This window comes from Gallus gallus, chromosome 1 (genome assembly GCF_016699485.2).
Source record: "Gallus gallus isolate bGalGal1 chromosome 1, bGalGal1.mat.broiler.GRCg7b, whole genome shotgun sequence".
In the NCBI taxonomy this organism is placed as follows: Eukaryota; Metazoa; Chordata; class Aves; order Galliformes; family Phasianidae; genus Gallus; species Gallus gallus.
The window spans coordinates 14,261,245-14,288,304 of NC_052532.1; the positions used below are offsets into that span (position 1 = coordinate 14,261,245).

Genomic DNA, 27,060 nt, shown 5'->3' on the forward strand with positions numbered 1-27,060 from the left:
ACACGGAGCCACGTGAAGCCAACGTGACAGCGCAGAGCTGAGGGCACAGGAATACATACTATGAAAAAGGGCGAAATCCCGGCAACCCGTCTGCACGCGGCTCTGGCGGAGGTTTCTCAGTCTCTCTGTACCCCTGTGAGGGGCAGCGACACGGCCCGCGCCGGAACTCGGCATCAGCGCTCGGACTCCGGAGCGCCGGAGCAAAAGCGACCATCGCAGAGTACGTGAGATTCCGAGTCCGCAGGCAGCACGAGCGCTCGTTATTTGCACAGCGCTACGCCGATACGGTTGGAAAAAAAAAAAAAAAAAGAAATCACGGCGCAGATAAGGCCGGGGCCAAAGTCCCGCCGGGAGCCCGGCGGCGGCGCTTCCCGATTTGGGCACGCCGCCGTACCGCCGCCCCGCCCCGCCCCGTCCGCCGCCGCAGCCCCGCTCCGGGAGGCGCCGGGGGACGGAGCGGCCGCCGCCCGGAGGTACTGCCGGCGCGCAGCCCCACGCCGCGGAACGGCCGCACCCCGCGCGGCTCCGCTTCAGGCACGCCCGGCGCCGTGAGCGCCCCCTGCCGGAGCGGCCGCCGGCGGCAGCAGCCCGGGGCAGCGCGCTGTAAACAGGCGGCCCGGCGCATGCTCCCTGCCGAAGGCCTGCGCCGCGTTCTTCAGCCTCCGTGCTCCCGCTGACAGCCAGGAAGGTCCCGAACGGCGAACGGCCCGGAACCGGCGCAGAAGTGCCAACGTTTCCGAGTCCTTCTGAACAGCTGTCAACTGTACGGAATTACAGAATATCCCGAGCTGTGCGGGACCCCCGGGGCTCACCGAGCCCAACGCCCAACCACCTGCGGCAGAGAAGCCGCATCCAGAAAGCCAGCCCAGAACTTCCACTGCAACGTGCCAGCATGGGACCTCAGCTTAACGCAGATCTATTCTCACAGCTGTGGCCAACATGAAGTGCAGTGACAAACACAAGCTCAACTCGTAAGGCACTTACAGCTGCCTTACAACTTAGCATGTATACATTTGCGCACATGTGGAGCTCTGCTCCCTCTTGTTCAGCTCAGAGATGGCCCTGTGTTCCCCAGCTGGTCACCATCCCACCTCTGCAGGGTCCCAAAGGGCAGCGAGGGAACGGCCCCTATTTACCTGCACCTCTCTGACTCACAGAACACTGCCAGAGACCCCTGTGGATGAGGCAGGGGCTGGGCAGCGCGAGCAGACAAAGCAGCCCTCCCAAAGATGGGCTCAGTGGGGGTGCTGCAGCGCCTGGCGCAGCTCCAGTTGAGAAGACAGACCTGGATATGAGGGCTCCTGAGCCTCTGGGCCCAAAACAGAGCCCAGACTGTGCAGGTGGAGCCAGTGCGTCTTTGAAGGTGCATAACCTGTGGTGGTGGCTTTTTTCCCCCCTCTCGTTTCATTTCGGTGTGGGGCTTGAAGGAAAAACATACAAACAAACAAAAACCAAACCCCACAACAAACTGCATTTGGGGCATGAGCCTACCTGAGCACAGTAATGCTTCTGGGATTTCTGAATGGGAAGCATTCACTATGGGTGCACATCCCTCACAGAAGAGAGGATTACAGAAGCCAAAGATTAATGAGACAGAATAAAATAAATAAGATCCCGGTTCTTGAATGGCAAGTCACAGCACCGTTCTGAATGTTTAAATTCTAGCAGCTGGTAACGTTAAGGAAGAGTCAACTCCCACGGAGAAAACAAAATAACCCTCCAATGCCAATTTTTTGGGGAGCAGGAAGATGCGTAGTAACCATACAAACAGCCTTGTCAGTTTAAAACGATGCTTTCACCACCTGAAAATAAAAAGGCACTATCTGACAAGCAAGGCTGATGTTAGCTTTTGTCTAAGGTACATCCAGGGGGTTGCCCCTTTTCCATATCTTAAAATAAAGTGCCTTAAGTGATCCATCAAGAGACTGCCTGAACCAGTGCTCCGGGAAGTGATATCCAACGCTTTCGTTTTCAGTCTAAAAAGGGGAATCTAACAACAATATCAAAACTCTTACTTAAATGTGAGAGAACTTCTTCAGTTGAGATGAAGACCCCAGACATTTCCCTTATAGGTGAACTTCCTGTAAATATTTTTCCTTATACAACGCTATACTAGGAGAGACAGCTTCTGCTAATGATGGACAAGTATATACTCAGTTATTCACAAAGCACTACAATGTAACCTTTTTCCTAGAATCTTAGTGCAGAAGTTCCAGCTACAGAACCCAGAACCTTTAAGGAGGTTGAAAACAAAAGAAGCCAAGAGTGAGAAATACAATTCACTGTAGATAATAAAAAGGATTTTATTTTTTTCAAGATGACACTCTGCGCTCATCTCACAATCTCACGAGCCTTAATTGAGTGGCTGAGAAACAAAGAGCAACAGAAAGTGATTCCCTTGCAGCCTGCACGGTTGAGTGTGGCTCAGGTAAGAGTACTGCTCCGTAAGAACATGAAGGAGACTGCCCATTTAGCAGTAGACATGGGTGCTTTTAAGACTGTTTTGAAAAGAAAATCTCACTTCTGTTGCTGGGTTTGGACCGGTGGAGCTGGGTTTGTCCCTGTTCAGAAAGGGCATCACGCCAACACCACCTGGAGCTACTTTACTTCTTTCGATGCTGCGCAACAAAAGAGTATTCCCATGCAATTTTCAATAGAAGGACCTGAATTTTAAAAATAAGAAGCCTCTTTAGCACCTAATATATGGACACTGCCAGTCTGCAGTGCGTTGTGGGACTAGAACTTTAAAATGCAGAAATAAGAGTCCAATCTGTTGGGAGTTATGTGTGCTTCTTGCTCAAGTTCCGCGGGCCTAAAATAGTGACAGAATTAATTTTATTTCCTCATAGTGCTAGGTAGGTCAACAGGCAGGCTTCTTTTTTTTTTTTTTTTTTTTTTCCACCTAGAAACAAGGCTACAGCTTCAGCAACCCAGCACTGGCAAAAACAACAGAGCTGACTTCAGGCAAAAAAATAAACCCAACACAGAATTGAAATACCAGCTCATATATCTGAGCAGCAGCTGTATTAACTGTTTCAAGAAGGCTTTCTGTAATGACGTATTAATCTCACTCTGAAGCCCACTTTCAAATGTTTCAGGGCCATGGATATTTCTGCACCGGTGGAGGGAAGAGGAGCTCAGAGCAGTGTAGGTCAGAACATTGGGGAAAGCCAAAATTCCGCTGATTTTATCTGCAGAGATCATCTCAGACAAATCCCTAAAGCTCTAGCCGATCATGTGCGCAGGCTCCTGGAAAAAACTGTCACCAATCTAAACCATATTTAGCAGGGAACAGATTTCTATGAATTCCCAGTGTCCCGACTCGACAACTCCACCACATCAACCATCTCATCCGTTTTCGGACAGGCGCTCTACCAAAGCTATGTTTGCAGCCTATAAAACACTCCTGATACATCATAAACAAATCAAACAACTGTTACTGTACTGAGAAAAAGTACAAATCCTTGACTAGCAAGTGCTGCTTGACAGACATTCAGTTATGCTCACGTTATCTTACAGATCAGGCTGATGCCTCAGCAGTCCCAAATTTTCAGAGCTGCTCCTCCAGAAAGGCCTGGCATTCTAGAGGAATTCAAGGGATATTTTTAAAATAGCTTCAAGTACTTTAACAGCAAAAGAAAAGACAGCCTACTGTCTCTGCTTTCCTAAGAAAGTTCCTTTTTACTGTGTTTCTCCTTCTTGGCCGTAGTCCAGAGGGGGTCTTTAGAGATAAGTTTCTTTTCTTAAAAATGAAACACCATAACAACAAAATTAAAAGCATTTTTTCCCCCCCATTTTGAGCTGAACAAGGATTTCTTGCTGTACAACTTCCAACCTAAATTGTCTAAGCAAGCTGAAATAACAAGAGACGATCACATTGTCTTCCCAAAACATAGCTACACTTAATTCTGTACAATCACATAAAAACCAGACTTTGCTCTCAGTTACTTACAAACGATGATCTCAACACTTGGGCACCTCGCAAGTGCCATGGAGCTCAGCAGTACCACTCTGGGTGTGGAATAACACTTACATGCATCTAGAGTAACAGATGAAGCTAACCCAAAGAGGAATAACGCTCCTCCAACGCTCAAATCTGCAGTTCTTTGTGCATGCTCAGAAACAACAAACCCTTCCGCGCTCCTCTTGTACAACCCTTTCTACTGTGCTAGCACCCTGAAAGCTTCTGAATGTTTTTAAAAAGATTCATGTTAAACGATACATAAAGAATGAAGGCACAAGTAAAAATACACAGAAATAGTGTTTCTTGTGGCGGCGATGCTGCTGGACAATGTAGTGCTTTCCTAAGTTTCCTTGTATGCACATTGCTTCCTTAATGCGTTAGATGGGAAAAGTCTCAAATGTTAACCAAGTTAGAGGAAACAAGAGCATCACGAAAGGATGAGTAACCTGGGTCTGTTTAGTCTGAGGAAAGGAAGACTGAGGGGGGATCTGGTTAATGGTTGTAGTTATCTAAAGGGAGGTGGGAAGCAAATGCATGAGGCCAGGCTTTTCTCAGTGGTGTGTAGCAACAGGACAAGGAGCAGTGACCTAAAACTTAACATAGCAAGTTCCATTCAAACACGCAGAAGAACTTCTTCATGGTAAAGGTGACAGAGCACTGGAACAGGTTGTCCAGACAGGTTGTGGAGTCTCCTTCTATGGAGATGTTCAAGACCTGTTGGGACACCTACCTGTGCGACCTACTGTAAGGGCCCTACTTTAGCAGGAGGTTGGACTCAATGATCTCCTGAGGTCTCTTCCAACCCCTGTGATTCTGTGATTCAGTGATCTTTGTTGCTTCACCTGTGCAATGCTATATAATGTTCATGAGCACCCCAAAGTTGCATTTCTTTTCTTTTTAGAGATTCCAGAATCCCGGGTAATATTGGGATCTCTTGCTGACTTAATTGGAACTACTAATAACGGCTTTGTTTCAGCCAGCCTCTTAGTACTGCATTAGAACTAGCAATTTAATGTATATTCACACCACTGTTTTCGTGTATGGATGTACACATTTTGACAGTATTGCAAAAATATATTCTAAGTCGCAAAAAAGTCGACTCAAACTGTCAAACTGGTATTTAATTGCTTGTGGTGGGTATGCAGAAAATAGACCAGAGTGTATTTATCGAAACATACAGAAGCATACTTGTACTTCTTTTATGTACAGAAGTACAATTAGAAAATGTATCTTACAGGTCACCTGGATGCACGGGAGAAATGCAGGTATTATTCCTACCTTTCTTTACTCCTGAATTACACACCATTTTTTTCCACTGTTTTTAGGCTGCACGTACCGCTATCAGCCTTCCAGGTGTATTTTCCACTCACAGAATTAATAATAGAAAATCCTAAGATTATAAAAACAGTAAAAATGTTTAAAACATAGAAAGTTCCTTACCTATTTTGTTCTGATCTCTAGCCTTTAAGAAACTGTAACAGTGCCACTGCACTAAACACAGATAACATACAGTAAAAGCCATCCCTAGGTAAGTTCAAGAAGTATTTGCAGAGTCTCCAATTCAGTCTTCTACCTCTTCCCTTCTGAATGCAGTGCTGCAGAAGCCAATATTCTGCATATGCAGTCTGGCAAACCTCACCACTTTTGTTTTCTTCTGAGTCTCATTTTCTACGATTTACAACTTTTACTTTAATCCTATTCAGTCAACGGATATGGAATTTTAGTTGTGCAGTCATCCCCTGTCAATTTTCTGTGGTTTTTGATAACATTAACATTAAATGACTCCATACATTAAAGCTTTCTCCTTAGCACATCCCTTTGGGGCTCTGAATTCCTGTTAGAGATGAGCACACCTTTCAGGGGGAAGTATCACACTGCCACTAATACCTGGAGATACCATCAATCCGTACATACCAACTACCACAACAATACTCAAATCTGAACTGGTATAGCCCAGAAAAACACCACTTCTAGGTTAATGCAAACAGCAAATCTTTCATCTTCAAGGAAAGGCGTCCTTTCCAAAAGTTATGCTTTTACAATTGTAGTTTACATAAGACAGGCCAAGCTGATTTAATAATTGTTGCTGCTGTTCCCACTGGACCACGTACTCTCCCTTTTTCTTTGCACTGCCTCTGGTATTCACCAGCTTTGCTTGCTAAATCAGCTGAAAACTAACAAATGAAAGGAGGAAAGGTGTGAAGCCACCAAAGAAAAAACCCAAACAAAAAAAACCCCCAACATGAACACCAAATCCAAGTGCATAGTTTTCTCCTATTTTTGATAGGGAGTTGAATAGTCTCCCTAAAGGTGAGGTGAGCTGCAGAAGCACTATGGGCAAGGAAGATGGAGATGTGAGCAGGGACAGACAGGTGAGATGAGCAGAGCGGGTGCTGTCCCTCTGCACAGCATGCCACAGGGCGATTTGAGCCCCATCAGGTGCCCAGCAAGACACAGCCTGGCCCAGTCACAGCCGCGCCGACATCACCGACAGAAAAAGCATCCTGGAGAGATGATGAGGTTTGACAGTCTGGTTTCTACCTCTGATACTCTGCACCACGCTGCTGGCTGCAGCTCACCCTGCACTCTTCGTCACAGCTTCACCCAGTAAAGAGGATGCAGTAAATGTGGTAAGAATGGGTACCTCTTCATAGACTATTTTCAGAAACATAATCAGGAGTCTGTAAAGAACTGGTCACAAAAGGAGACAAGCTCTTTGTTCACTACCTATATACATCAATAAGAAACAGCCTTCTTCATTTTCAAGAACGACGCCCTGGAACAAACGATTGCTGCAGAGCTTTGTACAGCAGACCTGCTTCGTGGGCGACTCGGCGCGCCCGGGGACAGCCACCTAACAGCCATTTGCTACAGCGCTTCTGCACCCAGCGCGCTTTGCCAGACTTGCGACTCGGTGCTGTCACACTATTAGTACCTTGCTTGTGACACTCAGCTGCTTCATGACAAAAAAAAATCCAGCCCTGCCACTGAAAATTCTCCCAAATCTTAACTTAAAACAACAAAACGTTTTACATTTTTAATTTGCGTCCTCAAATAGGAGATGAATTAGAAATACGTCAGTGCACCATTTGTTCTCTTTGCTAACTAAAAGCCATGCCTTTCATTCAGTTCTAGGTTCAACACATTGTCACTGCCTTAAACTGAAGTTCTACAAAGAGCAAAGTTTTACTACTTTAAACTAAGAATCTGGCATTGCAAAATAAATAATAATAATAAAAAAAAGAGTATGAAAGACAGTGCAACACTGTTAGGTGTGAAAATTCATTTGTACCACAAGAACATCAGTATTTTATTTCTTTCAACCCTACATGAGTATTCTACACAAGAAGGAAGGCCAGATCACTAAAGCAACAGAAATCAGGATGCCTTCAGTAGCTTTGAAATAAGATGGAATGCACCCAAAGTGACAAAAGTGAACTGCTACAGTACTTGGAGAACTTTTCTGTGGATGGATGATCCCCATAAAGAAGATCACTGCTAGACATCGCTGCAGCTAATCTTTTAGTTTAGATTCATACTGAGTAAAACAAAACACATTTTAATGTAACCATGTGGGTTGCATTTTAAAATTGTTTGGTCATTCTGGTCATCCGTACAATTTCTACTGTTTCTAGGAATGCAAGATATTTTTATTAGGCAGCCAGCTGCAGACATTGCTGGAAGTTAACGACATTAAGTTCCAAGAAAAATAACCCCGGGAGAAGTACAATCCTGCATATGCCTCCAAACGTTTCCCCAACACATGAATGGAATATCTGTTTGAATGGCAGAAGTCAAAGAGTTTTGACGCTCAATTAAAGGAAATAGTGATTTAATTGTAAGGTATCTTCTCATTCTATTCACAACTGCTTTCCCTGCAGTGCCTGAGGTCTGGTCCCTGTTTACAGGAAGGCACTGCTGCAGTGACACAGTACAAAATTATCTCAAAAGAAAAAAAAAAGAACGCTGAGCAACAGCTCTGAAAGAATCACCTCCCAGCAGAGATCACCACAGAAGTCAGAGCTGAGCAGAGGGGCGGCTCAGGGCCTGCATGGCCCCACACAGCCCGCCAGGCCTCTGCCAGGAAACGTTCGCTCTGGAGGTGGAATGGGCACACTTCTACCTCTGCTGAACATGAGAGGCAGTGGAAGAGATCAGCAGCTCACCCCTTCCTCTTGTAGGGCGAGCATCAGTGCAATTAGATGAGAATCCCCTTTGCCTTCACTCATTTAAAGCAAGTACTGAATGACTTCCTCACGTACGGGTGTTGACACATCCCACCTCAGCACAGGTAAGCCTGCATTTCCACACCTGCACTGTGTGATGGTGTGTGGAAAGCCCACACGATAAATAGTCTTATTTTTTGCAATAGTACTGATACTTGGTATTTCAACATTCTTCCATTGGACAGAGCAATCTACAGAAAAAAAAAAAAAAAGGTATTTTAAGCCATAGCATGGTTCTATATACAATAATCAGTACTGTAATTCTTCCAATTAAACAAGTTATTAATTACCACAGGTTCATCCGGCAACACTTCTTATGCATATTTCTAGATGATCTCAATTAAATGTATTGCTCCTAGCGAAAAGCAGAGTTTAGTTTTTGTAATAAGGTGCACTTTATTTCCTAAACAACCAAAATACACGATGCTTCACAAGTTCCTGAAGAATCCCACCTTTCAGTGACGCAAACCAGAAACGTAACACGTGCTGCAGTCTCAGGGTGTTGCTACAGCACCACCCCCATGAAGCTGAGCAGGCTCCAGCCCCTGGGCAGGATAGGAGTGGTGCTGGCTTAGTGCTGCAGCCACTCAGCTTTGTCAGCACTTAGGAAACCTGAGTGAAGTTCTTGACAGAACACTTTCAGACTCAGATCCTAAAACCATTTCTCCCAAACCAAACCAAACCTCGCTGACTGAAGGCATCCCAAGGGAGCCAGCTGTGCACAGCATGCCTGCAGTGTACCCGTGGTCCTCCTTCAGCCTGGAGGGCGTTAGATCATGGGATCTATGGGATGGCCATTACTTAAGGAAAAACAGACCTCTTCCAAACTACCAGGTAATTGGAACACTGTAAAGACCAGCTGGTGACTGATCAGTGCGGTGCAGCTGAAATTGAGCTTTAAAGAAAATCATATGATATAAACAAGAACAGCAAAGCTTAACAGGCATAACCAGCATAAGGCAGCGCTGCTGCTGTCTCATCCACTGAAATGCACTGCGTAAACGTGTTACGTGCATTATGTGAAATGCACTAAGAATTCCAGCATAACAAAAGAAGGAAAAGACAAAAAGAAACAGGCCCAGGCAGGGAGAAATACTGCCTTAAAAACCCAGCATGAACTGCAATACAAATGCCAGCAGTGAGCAGCTTCCTCTGCGAGTGAAGCAAGGCTGCGAGCCCTTCCTCTGTCACAACTCCATGCTTCCTTCTGCGCATGCTGCTGGCAGCAGCACCATCACCAACACCACAAGCAGCACAGGCATGCGTGCATTAAACACACCATACTGGAATTACGTACATCCAGCTTTAGAGAAGGTACATCTGAATGAGACATCCAGCTTTTTGCTGCCTGGGCTGCCCACTAAGATCATTTGTGATGAAATACCCTATAACTTATATGCATGACTTAACTGAATGTGAGCTTTTCTTTATTCTTTTTTTTGTGAGCAGAAGTTGTATAGCATTTTGCAGAATGCAAAATTACGGCTCTAAAATCTACCATAAAAGAAAAAGCTACCTTTGCATCTCACGTAACTCCATAAATGTGCTTTACAAAATGGAGTTAAGCAAAGCTTTGCTATGGAGCAACTCCCTTTACAGACACCGAAAGCCCAAGTGAGACCTTCAGTTAGCTGAGTGTTAACACAGACACATAAGAAAGATTCAGATGATTATGTTAATTAATCTAAAACGAGGCTATGGTGCATTTTCAAACAGATTTTCTCATAAACTGGAAAACAAAATGAAACGAGATATGTAGTGGTGGACTCCTCAAAATCATGTTGGGGAAGACTGGAGTGAAGTATATTTGGTATTTGCTGAAGCTGAGAAGGGAAATTGGCAAAAGAAAGGTGTGATACAACGAAGCAGCAGGGATGACAGTTTTGTTCAGTCATCAACAGGCAAAAGTGTCACCTGTTATACTCGCTTTTCAACTGATATTGTGCAATTCTGACTTCAGAGATGTAGCTGTTGTATGTATATCCCTTTTGTCATTAAACATGACTTTCCAATAGATACTCTAACTTTCCTTTAAGATGAAATAAAATACTTGCATTGTGTTTTCTCTTTTGTGATGTATGTGTCTAGAAAAAAATGAAATAAAATCAATCTAATCCTACATTAAATGTCAAACTTTATGAAACAAAAACAAGATGCAAGGCAATTCTACTGAAGTGACATTAAACTAAGATTCAGTTTAAGAACTGGAAAGATTTGTTTTATAAAATGGAACTATGGAACCAAACCCCGGGAACTGAACTGAAATGAAAATGAAGAGGCATACAATACTCAGTGAATAGCTGATGGCTGTAGCGAAGCCTTGCATTTAGCAAGCTGAATGTGTGAAGTGTGGAGTGGAATATATTTGTTTCTGTAGCTCTCATGAAACCATTATGCTTTATTCTCAAGTTATCTGTTATTTGAACTTCATTTTACCTGATACTATCTAGCTAGAATTGCCACATCCAGACTGTGAGTTCAAAACACAAAGACAAAACAAGCTGTCTGCTTAAACATTGCTTCTGGTGTAAATGCTGGTAACAACTTTGTCGTTTCTTCACATAACTGCATCATGTGATAAGCAACTGGAAATAAAGGAGTCTTAGCACGTGGGCTACTGAGTAACTTGAATCTCTGTCTGTGGATGGAAGAGCAGAAGAGACTGACGCCAACCTTGCCAGGTTTTGGTGGCACAGGCTTCAGAAATGCGTGGAAGGAAGGCATTTCACCTCACTGCCCGCACTTCCAAAATCTGCCTTCACCTTTTGACTTTTCATCATAGGAAGAATGAAACGGTCGCTCATGGGATCACAACAACCAGGCATCCTTAAAAGAGGGCATGAGTAACAACTCAGCTCTGTCTGCTCCTGCCTGCCCACAGCGGTTTGCTATGAGGGTTCTGACAATCCCGACCCACTCTGTGGCGAGGAGGAATGGCTGCAGATCGTGCACAGGCAGATCATTGCTTGGCCCATGTCAGCTGCAAGATAAAAGTTTTCTGAAGCTTTCATCTGTTTCCAAGAACTCCTTAATTGGGGAATGATACTTAGATACTGCAGTGATCTCAAAACTATAATGTGTGTGAGACATTGCAGGCTAGTATTTCTGAATTTCTTTCTTAATGTTGTGAAAATGATGTTGGATACAAGTGAAGAAGTCAACACAACATAGACTGGATACAAAGAACATCCCAAGGGACCTCTCTGCCTAGTTTCCTTAAGGAAGGAAACAAAACAAAACAGAGCAAAAAGCTCTGCTAAGTACGTTCCCCACTTCAGTATTTTTGTTGACCTCTCATTCTCACCCTTTCCCAATTACAGACAGGCTGGTTTTGATCTGACTGGTTCCAACAGGCCAGGTAAGGCTGACTGAAGTAGCAGGGACACGGGCCAAGGAAGAGAAGGAAACCAAAAATATTCCACATCTTCCCAGGTCTGACAGGCAGACCCTAGGTGAAGTTTTCACCACTTACCGAAGTCCAAGTGAGGAAATGTGACTGTGCCAATGGGGCTGTGTGTTACATTCTTGTGTATGCCCTTCCTCTGCTTTTCACTTAAAAAAAAAAAAATTCTTTTTAAATTATTATTTATTATTATTATTATTCTTTTTTTGCCTTTTGGCAAAAAAAAAACCCACCTGACCCTGATAGGACAAATATTACTGGACAAGTGGGGTATTATCGTGTCATGTGCAAGAGAATATTTAACTCAGTGCATGTATATAATAGGCCGTGGATCTCCACCCAACAGGCTGACTGGACATCAGCTGCGCTGCAATGACACAGAATGAACCATAAGGGAATGGTGAGTCTTTGTCAACCAACCCAACACTGATAACTGCTGTCTGAGCATCCTGATTGTCCTCAAAGTTACTTTATATTCAGGACATGGCAGTGGTTACCACTGATCCAATAATACAGAGTTGATACTACTATAGATTCTTTTTTCCAAGTATCCATTTATAGTTCTCTGAGGATTCTGTAACTGGCTTTATTTTTCTCTAAGACCCCCTCAGATTTGGGACAAAAAGGGTAAATTGGATGTCCCACATCACACATAACTGTACCGATCTCCAAACTAGTGGGTACCAGGACACAAATCATTTTGTAAACCTATTCCCTTCATTTCCTCTGTTTTTACTTCAGTCTTGTAAAAGAGATTTCAGCTCAGGCCAAATGGAACACTTTGCCTCTACCAGCATGAAATTCTCATGAAAGGAGAGGAAAATTAGTTACATTCAAGCCACTTCCTTCACATGAAAGACCTCCGTTTTCTTCTTCAGCAAGCTCCATTTTTTCCATCTCATTTATGCAGGCAGTGATAATAAATTGCTCCCTAGTAGTTATTCCAGAATTAAGGCTACTGTTGCAGTCAGAGTGCAACAGCTTTAACAGTTAATATATAAATATCCACACAGAAATGTACGCATGCACAAATACACACAAAAATAGAATTTGCTTGTTTTCTAGCCCTGACAAAAGACTTTGATGGCTCAGAAGGTTTGGGGTTGTTTTATGGAATACAACAGTAATGCTGAGATTTCATCTTTAACTAAAGGACTGACAGAGTGGCTGCAAAGCAGGCTGGCAAGCACAAACCAATTCCATTTGTCCAGGAGCTCCCAGAACTCGCAAACACATTTATTGAGCTTCCAACCTGCAAGCAAAGCCTCTCACTAAAAAGCCTCTTGTATCAAAGTTCAGAAGATAACATCCACCTTTGGGAGAGCACAGATAAATGAACAGCAGCAAGTCTGAAATGTACCCAGGTCAGGGTGGTAGAAACCATATACGAAGGAACCAAATTAGTAAACGTATTATGATATACTGGGAAAACGTCAATGTAGTTATGAGTCACAAATATTCTGAAAGGCATAAATGAACGTGCGGACATGAGAAATCCACTAAATGCTGTCTACTTAAATTTCCAAGTGAAATGAAACTGTATTCATGTTTCTTAGAGGAAAGGTAGCTGCCAAGGAAGGGGAAGGAGGACTCCAGCCCCATCCCATGAAGGCTAGCTAAATACCTACTAGGCAAGAAGAGGTGAAGATGGTTGGTTTTCTTGAAGAGTTTCACCAGGGGCACGCAGCAAGGGTCTGCATTAGGGCCAGAACTATCCAACATACTCAGAAGCAGTTCAAAAAAAGAAGGCAGTTAGCCAGAGAACAAGATCTTCAGTATATAATTACTCAGAGAACGAAAGATAAAAACCAGCAGATTGCAGAAAGACCTAATGCTGCTGAATGGTGTAATGAAATAGTAAAAGAAGTCCAATGTAGAGAAATGTGAAGTGTCATGGCAGAAAAAAATGGAAGACATGGAAGAAAAAATTCTTAATTTTATATACAAAATGATGGTCTCTTTATTATTACAGAGTAATGAGATACCGGTCTTGTAATTATCATCTCAGTGTTCTGTAGTGGTCAAATGTTAGTGAAGAAATATGGCATGTGATACCACTGCTTCCCTCCTTTCAAAAATGGTTTAGGAGGGCTGAGTCAGATACAAAGACGTGGCAAGGACACGGACAGTCTCTACCAGAGTGACAATTAAACAGATGTGGACTTGTCAAACTAGAAAAGCGATGACAGAGCAGGGTTATGATACACATTTATAATGAAGGTGGACAGGAAGTGACTGCTGATGGGCAGCAGGTTCAAAACAAAAGGAGAGCTATTTCTTCACACTGTCTACAGCTGTGTTTTGAGAATCCTCTTGCAGGACCGTAGCTGTTAAATTTCCATTAAGTTCAAAAAGCAATGGGTCAACCAGACTGTTCAGTAGCCCAATGACAGACACCAGACCTTTCTTCTCAAAGTTCAATTTTTTTTTTTTTCTTTTTGCTACAGACCTTCTGCTGCATTTTCACCTAATGGAAAAGTATGCTGTGTGCCAGGCTACCCAACAAAAGCCTGCCCTGTTATGCAGTGATTTAGACCCAAATGATCTACGCTGATATAGAACTGCAGGTGTTGAACACGCGCAGAATTATTTTCATTTGAGTACAATCTTCTCTTGTATTGCAGCTAATTTCCTGCATTGAGGCTGTAATGGCTTCATACCAGTTTTTAGTTAATGGAGAACAAAAAAACCCCACAACCCTAGGATTGAAAACACACTGTCCTGCTCTCTGCAGATTTAAGTGTCCCACCACACCTTTCCTGCCCAGGCAAAACTGCTGAAAAGCTTTACTGCTCATTTCAGCATTCCTACTGAATGCATCTGGCATTAGACAGTAACAAAAAGGTTTACTTAAACAGCAAACTAATTCTTTGTTGTCCTAACCAACTTCAAGAGCACCATTTTTACAGTCACCTTACAGCTTTTAGTGACCCAAAGTCACAGAACGAGATGTGTTTGTCTTCAGACTCATCCGAGCATACACAGTGGTACTGCCAGGGTGAGAAAGCTTCAAGAACATGCAAGGATATACCAGACTGCATCTTTCATAGTCTGATCACCAAGCACAAACTAAATCAATCTGAACAAGTATAATCTACACAGAACTCTTCAGTATTGCTGGCCAGTTACTGGCCCACATTTCAGCTTGCACAGATCTATTCCTGCTTCAGTATTTTGAGGTAAAAGGAAAAATGAGACTCTTCCCAGCCAATCCTTCTCCTAACAGACTGAATTAAAAAAATAAGCAGTTTTCAGTCAGCAATCTCAAGCTTCTAAAACAATATTAAAATAAAATTTTCTATTTGCATAATTAGTAATCCACAACACTGACGATGTACTCATGAAAAGAATAACTCTGTACAACACATTATTTATTCACTGGGAATAAAATGGAAGCAGCAGTACAAAATAATGGTAGATTAACACTAGTCTTAAACATACTTCTCATATGCAATGGTTGGTATTTTATGTATGGTATTAGTTATACTTCACTAGATACGGAGCGGACACTAAGCATGATAAAAGATTATTTTCTCAGAAACAGGAAGCCTGTCCTAAAAAAAGAAGAAAAAGAAGTCTGTCATTTCCCATAACTCTAGTCAAACAAAATGTTTCCCATTAGCAGCATCAGTAGTCTAACAAACATAAATAGCTAGTGAGGCAAATTTCCTAACTTTTATGTATGTTTCTTAACAATTGGTAGATTTTGGTGCAGGAAGCTAAATCAGGCATTTGAAATTAAATTCTAATCAAAATATGCATCTAGTGAGGTGAATAAATTGCCCTTCATTGTTTGCCTAATGTACTTTTATTAGTTCTTATTACGTCCAGTAAAATCTGATTCATTACTCTATCCAGATAAATGCAGCATTTTTATTTTAGAACTTATATCTGTAATGACAAAATATATTTTAGAATGTCTAATTCAATATTTTTAGATTTTAATATGACAATTATTACACTAATACCACTAGTTAAATAGAATAGCATTAAACTGTTAAGATAATTACATGAATCACTACAGGACTGGGAAATGGGAAACACTCAGAAGAGCTTCAGTTATAGCTGAAATGATGAGAATTTTAAGTACAGTGTTTTATGCATGCAAACAGAATGTTTTGAATAGATGTGGCACTAGTCAGGTACCACAGTTTTACAGTATAACGTGCTGGTTAAAATGGGACGAACTGAGGCAGCCTGACCTGGGCAGCCATGAGGGCCTGCACTGCCAGGCCTAGAGCCTGCTTTGCAAGAAATTTCTAATGTTAGTATATGAGAAATTGCATGTAACAGTTGGAAAACTAACTGGACCGAAAATGGTCAGAGAACTGCTAGAAATCATTGTCATTGGGCAGGCTTCTACACAGACAAAACTTCTACAGAACTGAAATGGAACACCACTGGGTTGTGACTAATCCAGATGCTAATTACCTTCTGTAACACAAAAACACATCTGAATGCATCAACTTTCAAAAACAACCCCACCCAAATAAACCCACCACATCTTCCTTGTCTGATCTTGGGCTGGATCAACAGAGAACAACAGAGAGGAGCCTTGCTCTCCAGACTTTGGAATACGCTGAAGAAGCAATGACTTTCTGTCTGGGCCTTTGGCAAACCCAGATTCCATATCAAATGTACCTTCAGAACAGTGCAACATCATGTGATATAAAATAGACTTATTCTTGCTTAAGTTTAGCTCACCAAAACACTTCTGAACAGTGAATTCAAAAAGCTCTTAATTTGAACTTCACCTAGGAACAGGACTGTGGAGTCTGGTTGATTTTTTGCATTAAGAGAAACAAACACCACCAACACATTCCTTCTCTAAGATGGAAGACATCCACTTTCTTTAGCCTGGGAAAAACATACTATGGAAAACTTCAGCCCAAATAGCTCTGCTTTTAATTCTGGCAGGTTTTTACAGGCTCTGACTGCACATTTTCCCTGTACCTTTCCCATCTCCCTCACTATCACACCCCCACCCCTCCACAAGTGCATCAGTTGGGAGAACAAGGCACTAAACTCAGCCCTGTAAATTATAGTATGTAGGAGATTAAACTTAAGCCTAATGCTACAGTCAACCTTCAACAGCTGAGTTCTATAAATGGACGCTCCTTAAAAGAAATCCTCATTGGTTACTATTTAAAACTACATCTCTATTAAAATCTCGACCGAAAGAAATTACAAGCGATATGCATCTCCATCAATGCCATGACAACACCCTCCAGTTTAAGTATGTACTGCATCATTTAACACAATTTACCTGCAGTTTAAAAAAATACATAAGGGTTCACTAATGAAATATTACCAATGATTACATTATGAAAAAGAGAATTTCTCTCACTATAAATTATTCTAGGTGTAAATATGAACAATACACCTTCAGTGTATTTAGAAGCCCAGTGCCATTATTACTCTGACAATCTACTTCCTCTGTAGAATTATTTAAGATTGTAAAGTTACAGCACAATCAAGACACTGTAAAACCAAAACTCGATAGAGTAAGTTGTGGAAAACACATAATTGTTTTAGTTTCAGACTTTTTAATTTCATATGTAGATCCAGAAATAGGTGAAGGGTGGGGGGGGGGGAAGGTCACTGTGCTGAATAGAAACTGCTCACATGAATAGCATTCTGTTCACTGTTGAATGTTGTCTTCTTTCATATACGCTCTCCAATGTACAGTCCATTGAGGGTTCAGCACTGCCAAAATGTTCCTGCTTTCTCATTAGAAGTATTTGTCAAATCAAGAAATTTTCAGTTTTTGGCATGCAGAATCACAGAATCACCAAGGTTGGTAAAGACCTCCAAGATCATCGACTCCAACTCTCCACCTACCACCAATATTTCCCCACTAACCCATGTCTCTCAGTACAACATTTAAATGTTTCTTGAACACCTCCAGGGATGGTGACTCCACCACCTCCTTGGGCAGCCTGTGCCAGCCTGACCACTCAGAGAAGAAATGTTTCCTAACGGCCGACCTCAACCTCCCCTAATGCAACTTCAGGTCATTCCCTCCTGTCCTGTTGCTACTTAGGTGGGAGAAGAGGCCAACCCCCCACCCATATAGGTTGCAAGGGTGAATTTTTGAAATGCAGTTTTCTATCAGCAGTTGCATGCTTTCCATTTACACTACTCACTGATCTTCTATCTCTCCTCTATATCTGACCTTCTTTGTTTTAAGCTCTGTGAACATTAACTAAAAACAATAAACAAGAAAGCAGTATAAGCAGTGGGATTATAGTAGAAAATAAAAAAAAAAACCCAAACCTATAAAATACTGCATTATTTGCTTCTAAGCAATCAGGTCAGCAAGTCTGAACGCAGCTCTGACTTGAATTCACTTGCTAGACAGAGAAAAGAAAACAAACTCCTTCCAGCCTTAAGGTGATCTCAGTGACCTACAAGGCGAAGACACACCACGCTGCTGCTGCTCTGAATATCAGCTGCACTTCTTCCAGTCTCTGCCACATTCTGTCCCTCAGATCTGGATGTTGATCTCTACATTCAGATTCACTGTGTCTGATATACCCCCAATGCAAAAAGCATTGCTTCATTGTGGTTTATAGTGTGTCTGATGGTTACAGCATTCTCCTCTCCTAGGAGGTGGAAGATGGGAGAATAGAAACTAGGAGGTAAGTCTACTAAATCCACATACCTTGCTTCCTGGCCAAATTGTCTCAGAGAAGGTAGAATTTTGTTTTGTTTTCTTTTTCTTGAATGAACATAGCCTTGCCAATGTATCTTTCACTAAGCTCTCTCTAGGGCATATCCCCAAAAAAACCAAACCCCAAGCTGTTCCGAATGAGTACAACAGCCAATATCGGGGTGACCAACAGTCTCATGCATACAAGCAGCTAAGAATTCAAATGAACCAATGAATAAAAATTCTTAAGTCTTTAAATTTCCATTTACCTTTTACATATCTAAACACTTTTCTGAATCCGGACAGGGTCTATCAGCAGTCAGGATACAGAGCTGCTCTCTCCGAGACAGAATTGGCATTTCTGTACCTATTCAGAATCCCAAGTATCGCTCTGACAGTCTAAAAATACAGCACTCTAAGAATACCTAGGAAAAAGATGAATTCAAAATAGCTCTTTTAGTTTTGCCTTTGCAAGGGTAGCATTCACCCTACCTGGATTGTCCATACAACACAGTACTACTATTTAAGTTCTACGGGAATGGTGCAGAAGATGTCTTATGGCCTCAGTTTCACAGAGATCACTGCCACATTGGACCCACAGAGCTCTGAAGGACAAAGAACTGACCTACATCACCGGCACGCACCGCTGCAGGCACTATGGCTAAAATTTCCACCCCAGACAGGAAACGGAGAGTTATGCCATTGGCTGCAATTTGGTCCGGAGAACAAGATTTCTGATAGACTGTAAAGCTAAAGAGAATTTTTGTATGCTTTCAGCTACAAGGAGTTTCCAATTTCAAGTAACAGAAATGAAAGTTGTGGAAAAAAAATAAATCAGTGTATCCCAGCCAATTACACAAGTCAAGTTAAATGTACAAATGCATGCAAAATACTCAGTTCCTTCTCTCCTCTACCCCCTAAAAAGAAAAAAAGAATACTTGGATTCTTGCCAGTCCAGATGCTAACATTAAACAACTGTTGCTACATTTAACAAAAAGCAGGGGGGAAATGAGGCTAATTTTCATTATTTCAGTTCTCTTCTGTAGTGAAACCTAACCATGGGAGAGCTAGAAAGTTATTTGGTAAACACAGACACCACAGAACAAGTTTGGACAAGGCTGTGAAAAAAATCACAGCAACAGAATGAAAATCACTCAAAATGTCATTGCCATTGAAGGGCACAAGAACGCTTCCTCTGATAAAAGGTCAAATGCAATGGATAAAATATTACCATTAAAAAAAAAAAAACCAAACCAAACAGGTGTACTTAAAAAAAAAAAATAAGACAAGGAATAATTGAAAATCATATCAAAACGAAGAATAATCCAGTGAATGTGACAGTGATACCCGTGACAAAACCCTTACAAACACACAAAAATACTTGCTGGTAGTGTTCTTGTTTGGGTTAGAAAAGCCAAGCATTACTATTCATACTGCAAGCTCAGCCTTCTTTTCTTTAATTGTGGTTCATGAAATTGTAACAAACAAATATAATAACGTAGAATAGCTAGTCTGAGTAATTCAAAATATATAACTTCTCTTAGGAAAATTATTTATATTCTTCTGCACTTCATTACTTTCTAGCTTGTTTCTTTTCAGTGGTGCTTATATGACCAAACTGAAAGATCGAAAGGAAGTAACAGTTTTCCTACTTTCATAAGGACGTGAGTACGTCAACCCAAGGATTTATAACACAAGTAACAAAAATCAAGGGTAGTTTTTTCTTTTTTAAGGAATAAGAATTAGAAGACTTCTTAATTAGAAGACTGTAATTGAACAAACTTAGAAACAGGAAGGACAGATAGCAATGAACCTCCAATAAAGAAATAAACAGAGGAAGAGATCTTTGTAGCCACTTTTCCTTGATGAAGCAAAATTGTTCTCCTCTATATGCTACTACTTCATCAAATTGGGATCTTAATGATTCCATTCATTACAATACCCTCCATATTTCTTGCAACTGTTCCAGAGTATGTTTGGAAACTTTCTTTCATGGTTATAGTGCAGTTATTGTTTAACCAAGCATCGTTATTTAGCTTGGTAATTCAGTGTCTCCTCTTCCCCTTTACTTTCTCCTCATTAACTTATTTCATTTCACATTAATAGAAGAAGCTAAGATGTTTTGACAAGCTCTCTGCTACCCCAAAGCTACCTTTTGTAAGAGATTTTCTTTTCAACAGGTAAAGACCAAAGTTAACAAGTCTATGAGAGTAAGGAACCTTTCTGACAAAATAACCAGATCCATATGTGACGCTTTTTGTTCCAATAAAGGATACTGCAGGATAGGAATATGAAGCTTTGCTCTGACTGGGGCTAAAATAAAAGAGAAACGTCTCCTGGGAAATGGTACAGGCCCTGTCTTAACAAGCAACAGACAGACTACCACAGAACTTGAGATAAGAGAAGTCATACGTCAGGCAGCTCAGCACAGGCTGCTACTCTAAAAATCTTCTAGAAAACACACATATTGGAGAAAACAAACAAACAAAAAGCAAATGCTAGGAACATTATGGTGCTTCAGGGATAGTAAAGCACTACACTTTCAGTGTCCCACAAATGTTCTACATTTTCATTGAGGTCAGCATTTGAGAACAAACAGTCTCAAAACTAAAATTCTCCACATACCAGTACACTTAGATATGCTACAAGCCATCTAACTAGGCTGATGTCTCATTTCAAAGTCCTTGCTGGAGAAATAAATACATGTTCACACATTGAAAAAAAAAAAGGGGGGGGGAACAAAGTTGCTTCTCTGTATCATATGTATATGAATGGTTTAATCCTTACAAATGAATGCAAATGTTTATTCCACAGTTATAAGGACCTGAAATTGCTCTTAATAATTCAGCATTGCTCTTAGAGGTTTGGACAGCTCTAATACTTCGAAACACTGGGCTTTACGCTATGTTCATTACAGACTCCCAAGTTCAGCAATTCAGTCCTCTAATTAGCCAGATCTCTTATTTTATTTTTCTAGTTTCTGCTGGTCCAAGGTTGTACAACGTACCGGCCCCATTTAAAAACCACAACCAGAACCACAACCAGATTTCTCTGTTCTTTTGCTTGATAGTCCAGAAAGCCAACCCTTAAAAGTTAAACAACAACATCTGCTTCTTCAATCTTCACAACTTCCCAGTGCCATCAAGGATGGCTGCCACATGTCTGAAATTACAGACAAATGCAGCACTGGGTCTTCTAATGCTCTGGAGAAAGTCACATGCCACGATGGGCTCAAGAGAAGTATACAAGAACCCAAATGTTCACTAAATTAAGCATTCCAAATCAAGCTCCAAAGCCAAGACCTTTAGGTTGCAATGCAGGGAACTCAGAGACAAAAAGCACATGTCTGGCATGGATCCAAATCCTTACTGAGAGAATACGCACTGTGTCTTACCAGGAATATTAGTAACAAACCACACTTTGCAGGAGATTCTGGGATAAATCTCTACCAGTCCCTGTCAGTAGCAATAAAGACTCCCCATGATGCAGCCTTCAAGAGCCAAAAGAACAGTGGTGGCTTCTAATGCTCTCTCCTTTCATTGCCTTTGTTTCAGCATTAAAGCTGCATTTCAAGATGTGAAATAATGCGTTTTACAGTGAATAGGAAGGGCTTAAATAACCTCAAAGTCTACTGACAGAGATCTTCAGTATCACTGAATTTACAGATGTACTGCTGCATGACCAAATTAATTAAAATCTGATTAACAAGATGCATTCTTTAGATCTTAGCCACTTCTTATCAAAATGGTTGTATGTTAGCCAATGCATGTCAGTTACACAACACACAGTATTTGCAGTAGATTAATATGCTTTAAAAATATCATTGTCGTTATACAAGAATTACTAAGACCTCCAAGAACATTTCCCTCTTCTAAAACTTCTTCTCTACACGGTTAGTATATCACTTTTTCTGTTTCACCTTTAAAACAAAACATAGGCATATATTTAAAGCTCTCATATAGGCTTTTCGGACATATTTTTGTATACATTTCCTGAAATAAGTCTGACTACATTAAGTAATTAAGTACATTAAATATAATCTTCAAGGGCTAAAGCCTTTGGTCAGTTATTTTCAATATTCTCAATCTCTTTTAATGCAGACTTTTGATTTAAAAGTCTTTATTAACCTTGGGGTCTTAAATCAAGCAATCCATAATTTAACTCTCAATTGTTCAGTGTAACAGGATTGTGAGAATGAAGTGAAAGGAACTGCATAAATAACAGAATAATGGAGAAAAGGTAAAAGGGACAGTGACTCACAGTGTCTCAGCAGTTCACAGGCAACAAACACACTAACACAAATGTTAATTGGTCAATTCTAGTAAGCTCAGAAAGTTCATTCTAACATGGATTACTTCACTCCCATCTATAAGAAACATTTTGCCCAGCTTCTTAGTTTTATGCTATCCCTTCCACAGTTCCTTTCAGTATCCTCAATATTGTTTAAAGGACGTATTACCAACAAATTCCACCACCTCTGCTCTTCTATATAACAAGTATTCACAGAATGGTTGTTTTAACTATATCATCCTGTAGCAAATTTTGACAGATAAAGAGTTCAAAATACTAATCTAGCACATCACTTTACGCTTCTTGTAAGAGTTGTACATGGCTCCTGTGTGAAAACAGGCCCAACTTCATACTGCTCCCCAGGCCAGAAGGTCATGTCCAGCACAACTACAGAAGGCTACAGCAGTGCATTTTTGATAAGAATTAGTCAGGGAATTCATCAGCACTTATTTTCTGGTTTATGACATACCTCTGTACAATGCACAAATTCCATTTTTATTTTCAACATGCATGCAATTGCTCCTGCTTGGCTGTTAATAGTCCATCCATAAGAGCCCAAGGTAATATTTTGGTAATCTCTCCTTCAAAGCAAATACATTTTTACATTTTCCACTTACTGAAGTGCCTTGCCATTGAGAAGACTGAAGGGGACACAGGATTTATGAAGCCTATTTGTTGCACACAGGCAAGGAAAATCTTGGTGGTTTTTTTTGTTTGTTTGTTTGTTTGTTCTTCTCTCGATGTACTTCACTGATACCACCACTAGCTACCATTCGTTATTTTGCAATCACCTTCAAATTAGTTTGGTTACACTGAATTTTAAGAAGAAAAATTTCAAAAACCTCATGCAAAGCGAGCCATTCCAGTCATGCTTTGCAATCCTTTATAACAACAAGAAACCAGAAACAAACCACTGGACAAATAACAAAGAAACGACCACATAAATAATAAATAAACCAGACCTTGGGATGAAGCTTTTAGAGAATATTTGATAGCAGTTTGTTAATCAATAACAAAATTTTCTAACCAAAGCTGTTCTACTTAGAAATAAAAATGATCACCATATCATATTAATTAAGAATTAAGTATCTCCACATTTCTGCAGTTTCTCAAACAGTTTTCAAGCGAATCTTAACAAATGTGACGCAACATGCCAGTTATGTTAAAAATTAAGCCCTATGAGAAATAAAATAAACCCTATAAGCACCGACATATAAATCCCATCAGAAAACAACCCATCACAACATCCAAGTTCTAGCTAACAATTGTGCTGCTTTAATAAAAGACAATCCAATGTAACATCATCATAGTTCTAGGTTAGCTAGTATCTAACCAACAGGATTTGTTATAATAGCTTAATTTAGTATAACAAATTCAACTTGAAGAGCCCAGCTTCTAGGACAACTGATTTAACTTTCTTCTTTACATGAAACATGCTTATTTGAAGGCATTCCTCATATTTTCTGTGGAAAGAACACAAGATAACTGGAAAAGTATCTGCAATGCTTCTGTCATGACCATATGCAACGATTCTTAAGAGAACCATAGGTTGGTTTGGCACTGTAATTCAGGAAAGAAAACATTCACTTACCGCAGTGCGACTGGAAAACCTGTGGCTTGACTACCTGATTGCAGATATTGCACACTACAAGATAGAAATCATCATGAGCTGGATAATGGCCAAATAAGTGCATATCTGTGGGAAAGTTAAAAATATATACAAGAATTAGAAATTATGCTTTAAATAAATGTTAAGAAAAAAAAAATAAATACTGTAGGGCCACTATTGTTATATTAACTTACAGAATGCAAATTCATACACTGCTCCATAACAGTTTATTACTACGTTTAAGAGATTTTTCCTCTTCAGGGTTTCAAGGTCCTATACTACAGCTGTGGTCACATTCCCTCAGTCTGAGTCAGAAGGCAGGCAGCAGCGCTCACTGCCAAGAAGTGCACTAAACGTTTCTGTGCTGGTCAGCTGTAGAAACAGCAGAAGAGTACGTCTTTTCATATCTCTTCAAAAAGATTCTTTCAGAAAACACAGTGCATGAATTATATGCTCCGCGTTACAATATTCCAAGCTCAATTACAGATTGCTGCAGAAGGTCCCCTGCTTAAAAGCTGGTTATAGCAGCCAAGGACAGGGATGCTACAACAGCTTCACACTCAGTCAGGAATGCCACCCCTGTTTTGAAGCAGATGTAATGACATGAAATTCCTTGTTCTCTGCAAATCTCCCTCCTTGTTCAGTGCTCTCCTGTTTGGCTCCCCGAAAAAACCGGGCAGAGACAACGACGGTTAATGAGGTATTTCCCAGTGACAGCACAAGGAATTGCATGGAATCCGATGATGGGACAGTCACACGATGATGGGCACTTGTCCCTCCCAGCTGAAACACAGTATGCAACACATGCATTCTTAAGCCATTACAAGCTCTGAGTAAAATGGGCTTAAATTACTACCAAAGGCCTCAGAGCAATAAGAGCAGTGAGTTAACACACTTTGCTCTGTGTTGCTATAATTTGAGAACAAGCACATGCGCTCAGCCGCCACATTTCAGCTTTGAGGGCAGTAACTTTGGCCATGTTTGGTCCCATGACTGTGCCACCAGAGCCAGCACTGCCAACAAAAGCATTACTGCATTAGGAACTGCGTCTCGTTTGGGCCACACGTGCCAGTAACACCTTTACTTGCTGTCATTTAGTTAAATATGCCACATCGTTAAGTGAAGACGTCACAAAATGGTATTCCAGTGTTACTCAGCAGCATCCCAAATCCATTACAGAACTTGTAAAAATGCCTTCTGACCCAGACTGAAGCAATGGCCTGGCATCTCTTAGGCAGGCACTTCTTCAACTGGAAGAGAAACGCAAAGATCCTCAGTGACAATAAACATGCACAACAGCAGCTGTGATTGATAACCATTACTTCTCCAAGAGGTTTTCGATGTGCAACTCACACTTTCACTTAATAATAGCTATTTCTTTCAAAAAGTGCAAGTGCATTATTTCATTAGTTCTTACCAAAAGCAAACATTTTGTCCCTGGCATTATGTTTTAAGTGATTCAGGCTGGCCTGCACTGCTGTGCAGGTTGCTTACATTAGTACTTGTAGCCACAGAGCAGAAAGCATCTTCAGACCGCGAGAGCTCCCCAGGACCAGGGCAGCCCCTCTTGCTATTCAGGCAGCCCCACGAGCAGATCCAAGCAGGCTTCCTTAGGCACACACCAGTACTACCAATCCAAAGATATTGTCCTTTACCCCTGAAAACCAAGCCCTGTTTCTCTTACTGCTCTTACCAGGCTGACACCTGGCTGAAAGGTTGACTCACTGTCACCTCCTTGCAGCGCTAGGCCTGGACTACCTGAAGCTTTCAATGCACCACAAGCAGGTGACTACAAATAACACATTCGAGGTAAATTTGAAGGACTGCAGTAGCTAAGTATAACTACATTGATCTGTTTGCTTTATATCTTTCTTTTCATGCAATAAGTTAGTGATCTTAAAGATCACTTTACATTGGCAATTCTTAATAGCTAAAACCTCATTTCCAATCAGAACATACAGATTCCCACTAACAGGTTTAAAAACACCAATGGAAACAGTATTTCTTCAAGGTCTAATTTGATACAAACTCCCAGCTCAAACCCAAGCATTTCATTACATTTATAAAATATTTTTCCCCCCTCTTGCTTGAATAATCCAGTGACAGTCTTGCTATGAAAAGACACAGAACTTGCCTTTTGTAAACACAGAAGATACTTAAAAGTTGCAACCTTTTCAATGGTAAATTCTTTAAGTTGTATTTAGTTTGCACCGCTCTGTATACAAGATTTCATTATACGTAGCTCTGAAGCATATAGAGTCTGGCTGCAGGGAATAACTTATAGAAACACGTATGGTTTTAATACAGCAGAAATCTATCTGAGGACACAGAACAGGAAATCAGGTTAGCTCACAGGATCACAAAATTATCTGCTTTTTCCCACCAGACATGGTCAAGTAGACAGAAGGGCAAGTTCTGGTACCTGCAAGCTCTCTGCAAACAGCAAACACTCAGATTTTTGTGATACTGAGGTGGCAGAAGCTGAGGTGCAAAGATACTGCACAGACATACGAGAGAGCATACCAAAACAGTGCTGTGAGGGATACAGCATCAGAGTGCTGCACAGATGCACTGTAAGGGGCATCCTGAAAGGCAGATGCACCTCCCTGGTGGAGGTGCAAACCTCCACTGTAAATATCAGCCTTCTGTTACCAAGTTGATGTTATCAGTTATCTGTCAAAAGCCCACTTAAACTAATCCAAGGACTGAAGGCTACAAGTTGAAAGTCAGAAGCAGGAATCAGACTACAGAAATAAATTGTTGTTCTTTAATCACAGTACCTACAAAACTTTTATAAACAGTGTCATTCAGATTGGGAGTCCTTAAAAACTCATTATGCAGGAATTTATAAGAGCAAAAATTCATCAAGTCTAAGCTAGTTCAACTAACCTTAGTAGTTTCACTGATGTTAACAAG

At 41.1% G+C, this 27,060-nt stretch overlaps 1 protein-coding gene across 8 annotated transcripts in view; it reads right to left on the reverse strand.

Annotated features, from left to right (window-relative positions):
- Nucleotides 1-27,060, reverse strand: part of ATXN7L1 (ataxin 7 like 1) — a 110,293-nt gene that overhangs the window by 45,614 nt on the left and 37,619 nt on the right. For 4 of the 8 annotated variants that reach the window (XM_015275779.4, XM_040656674.2, XM_046901994.1 and 1 more), the window contains one exon: nt 24,127-24,231. The exons of 1 other annotated variant lie outside the window; for it this stretch is intronic. In XM_015275779.4, coding sequence (XP_015131265.1) covers nt 24,127-24,231 — 105 coding nt within the window. Of the gene's footprint in view, nt 1-59; nt 23,999-24,126; nt 24,232-27,060 lie in introns of all 8 variants that reach the window. 3 more of the 8 variants (XM_046901985.1, XM_015275781.4, XM_040656686.2) reach the window with 1 other exon arrangement.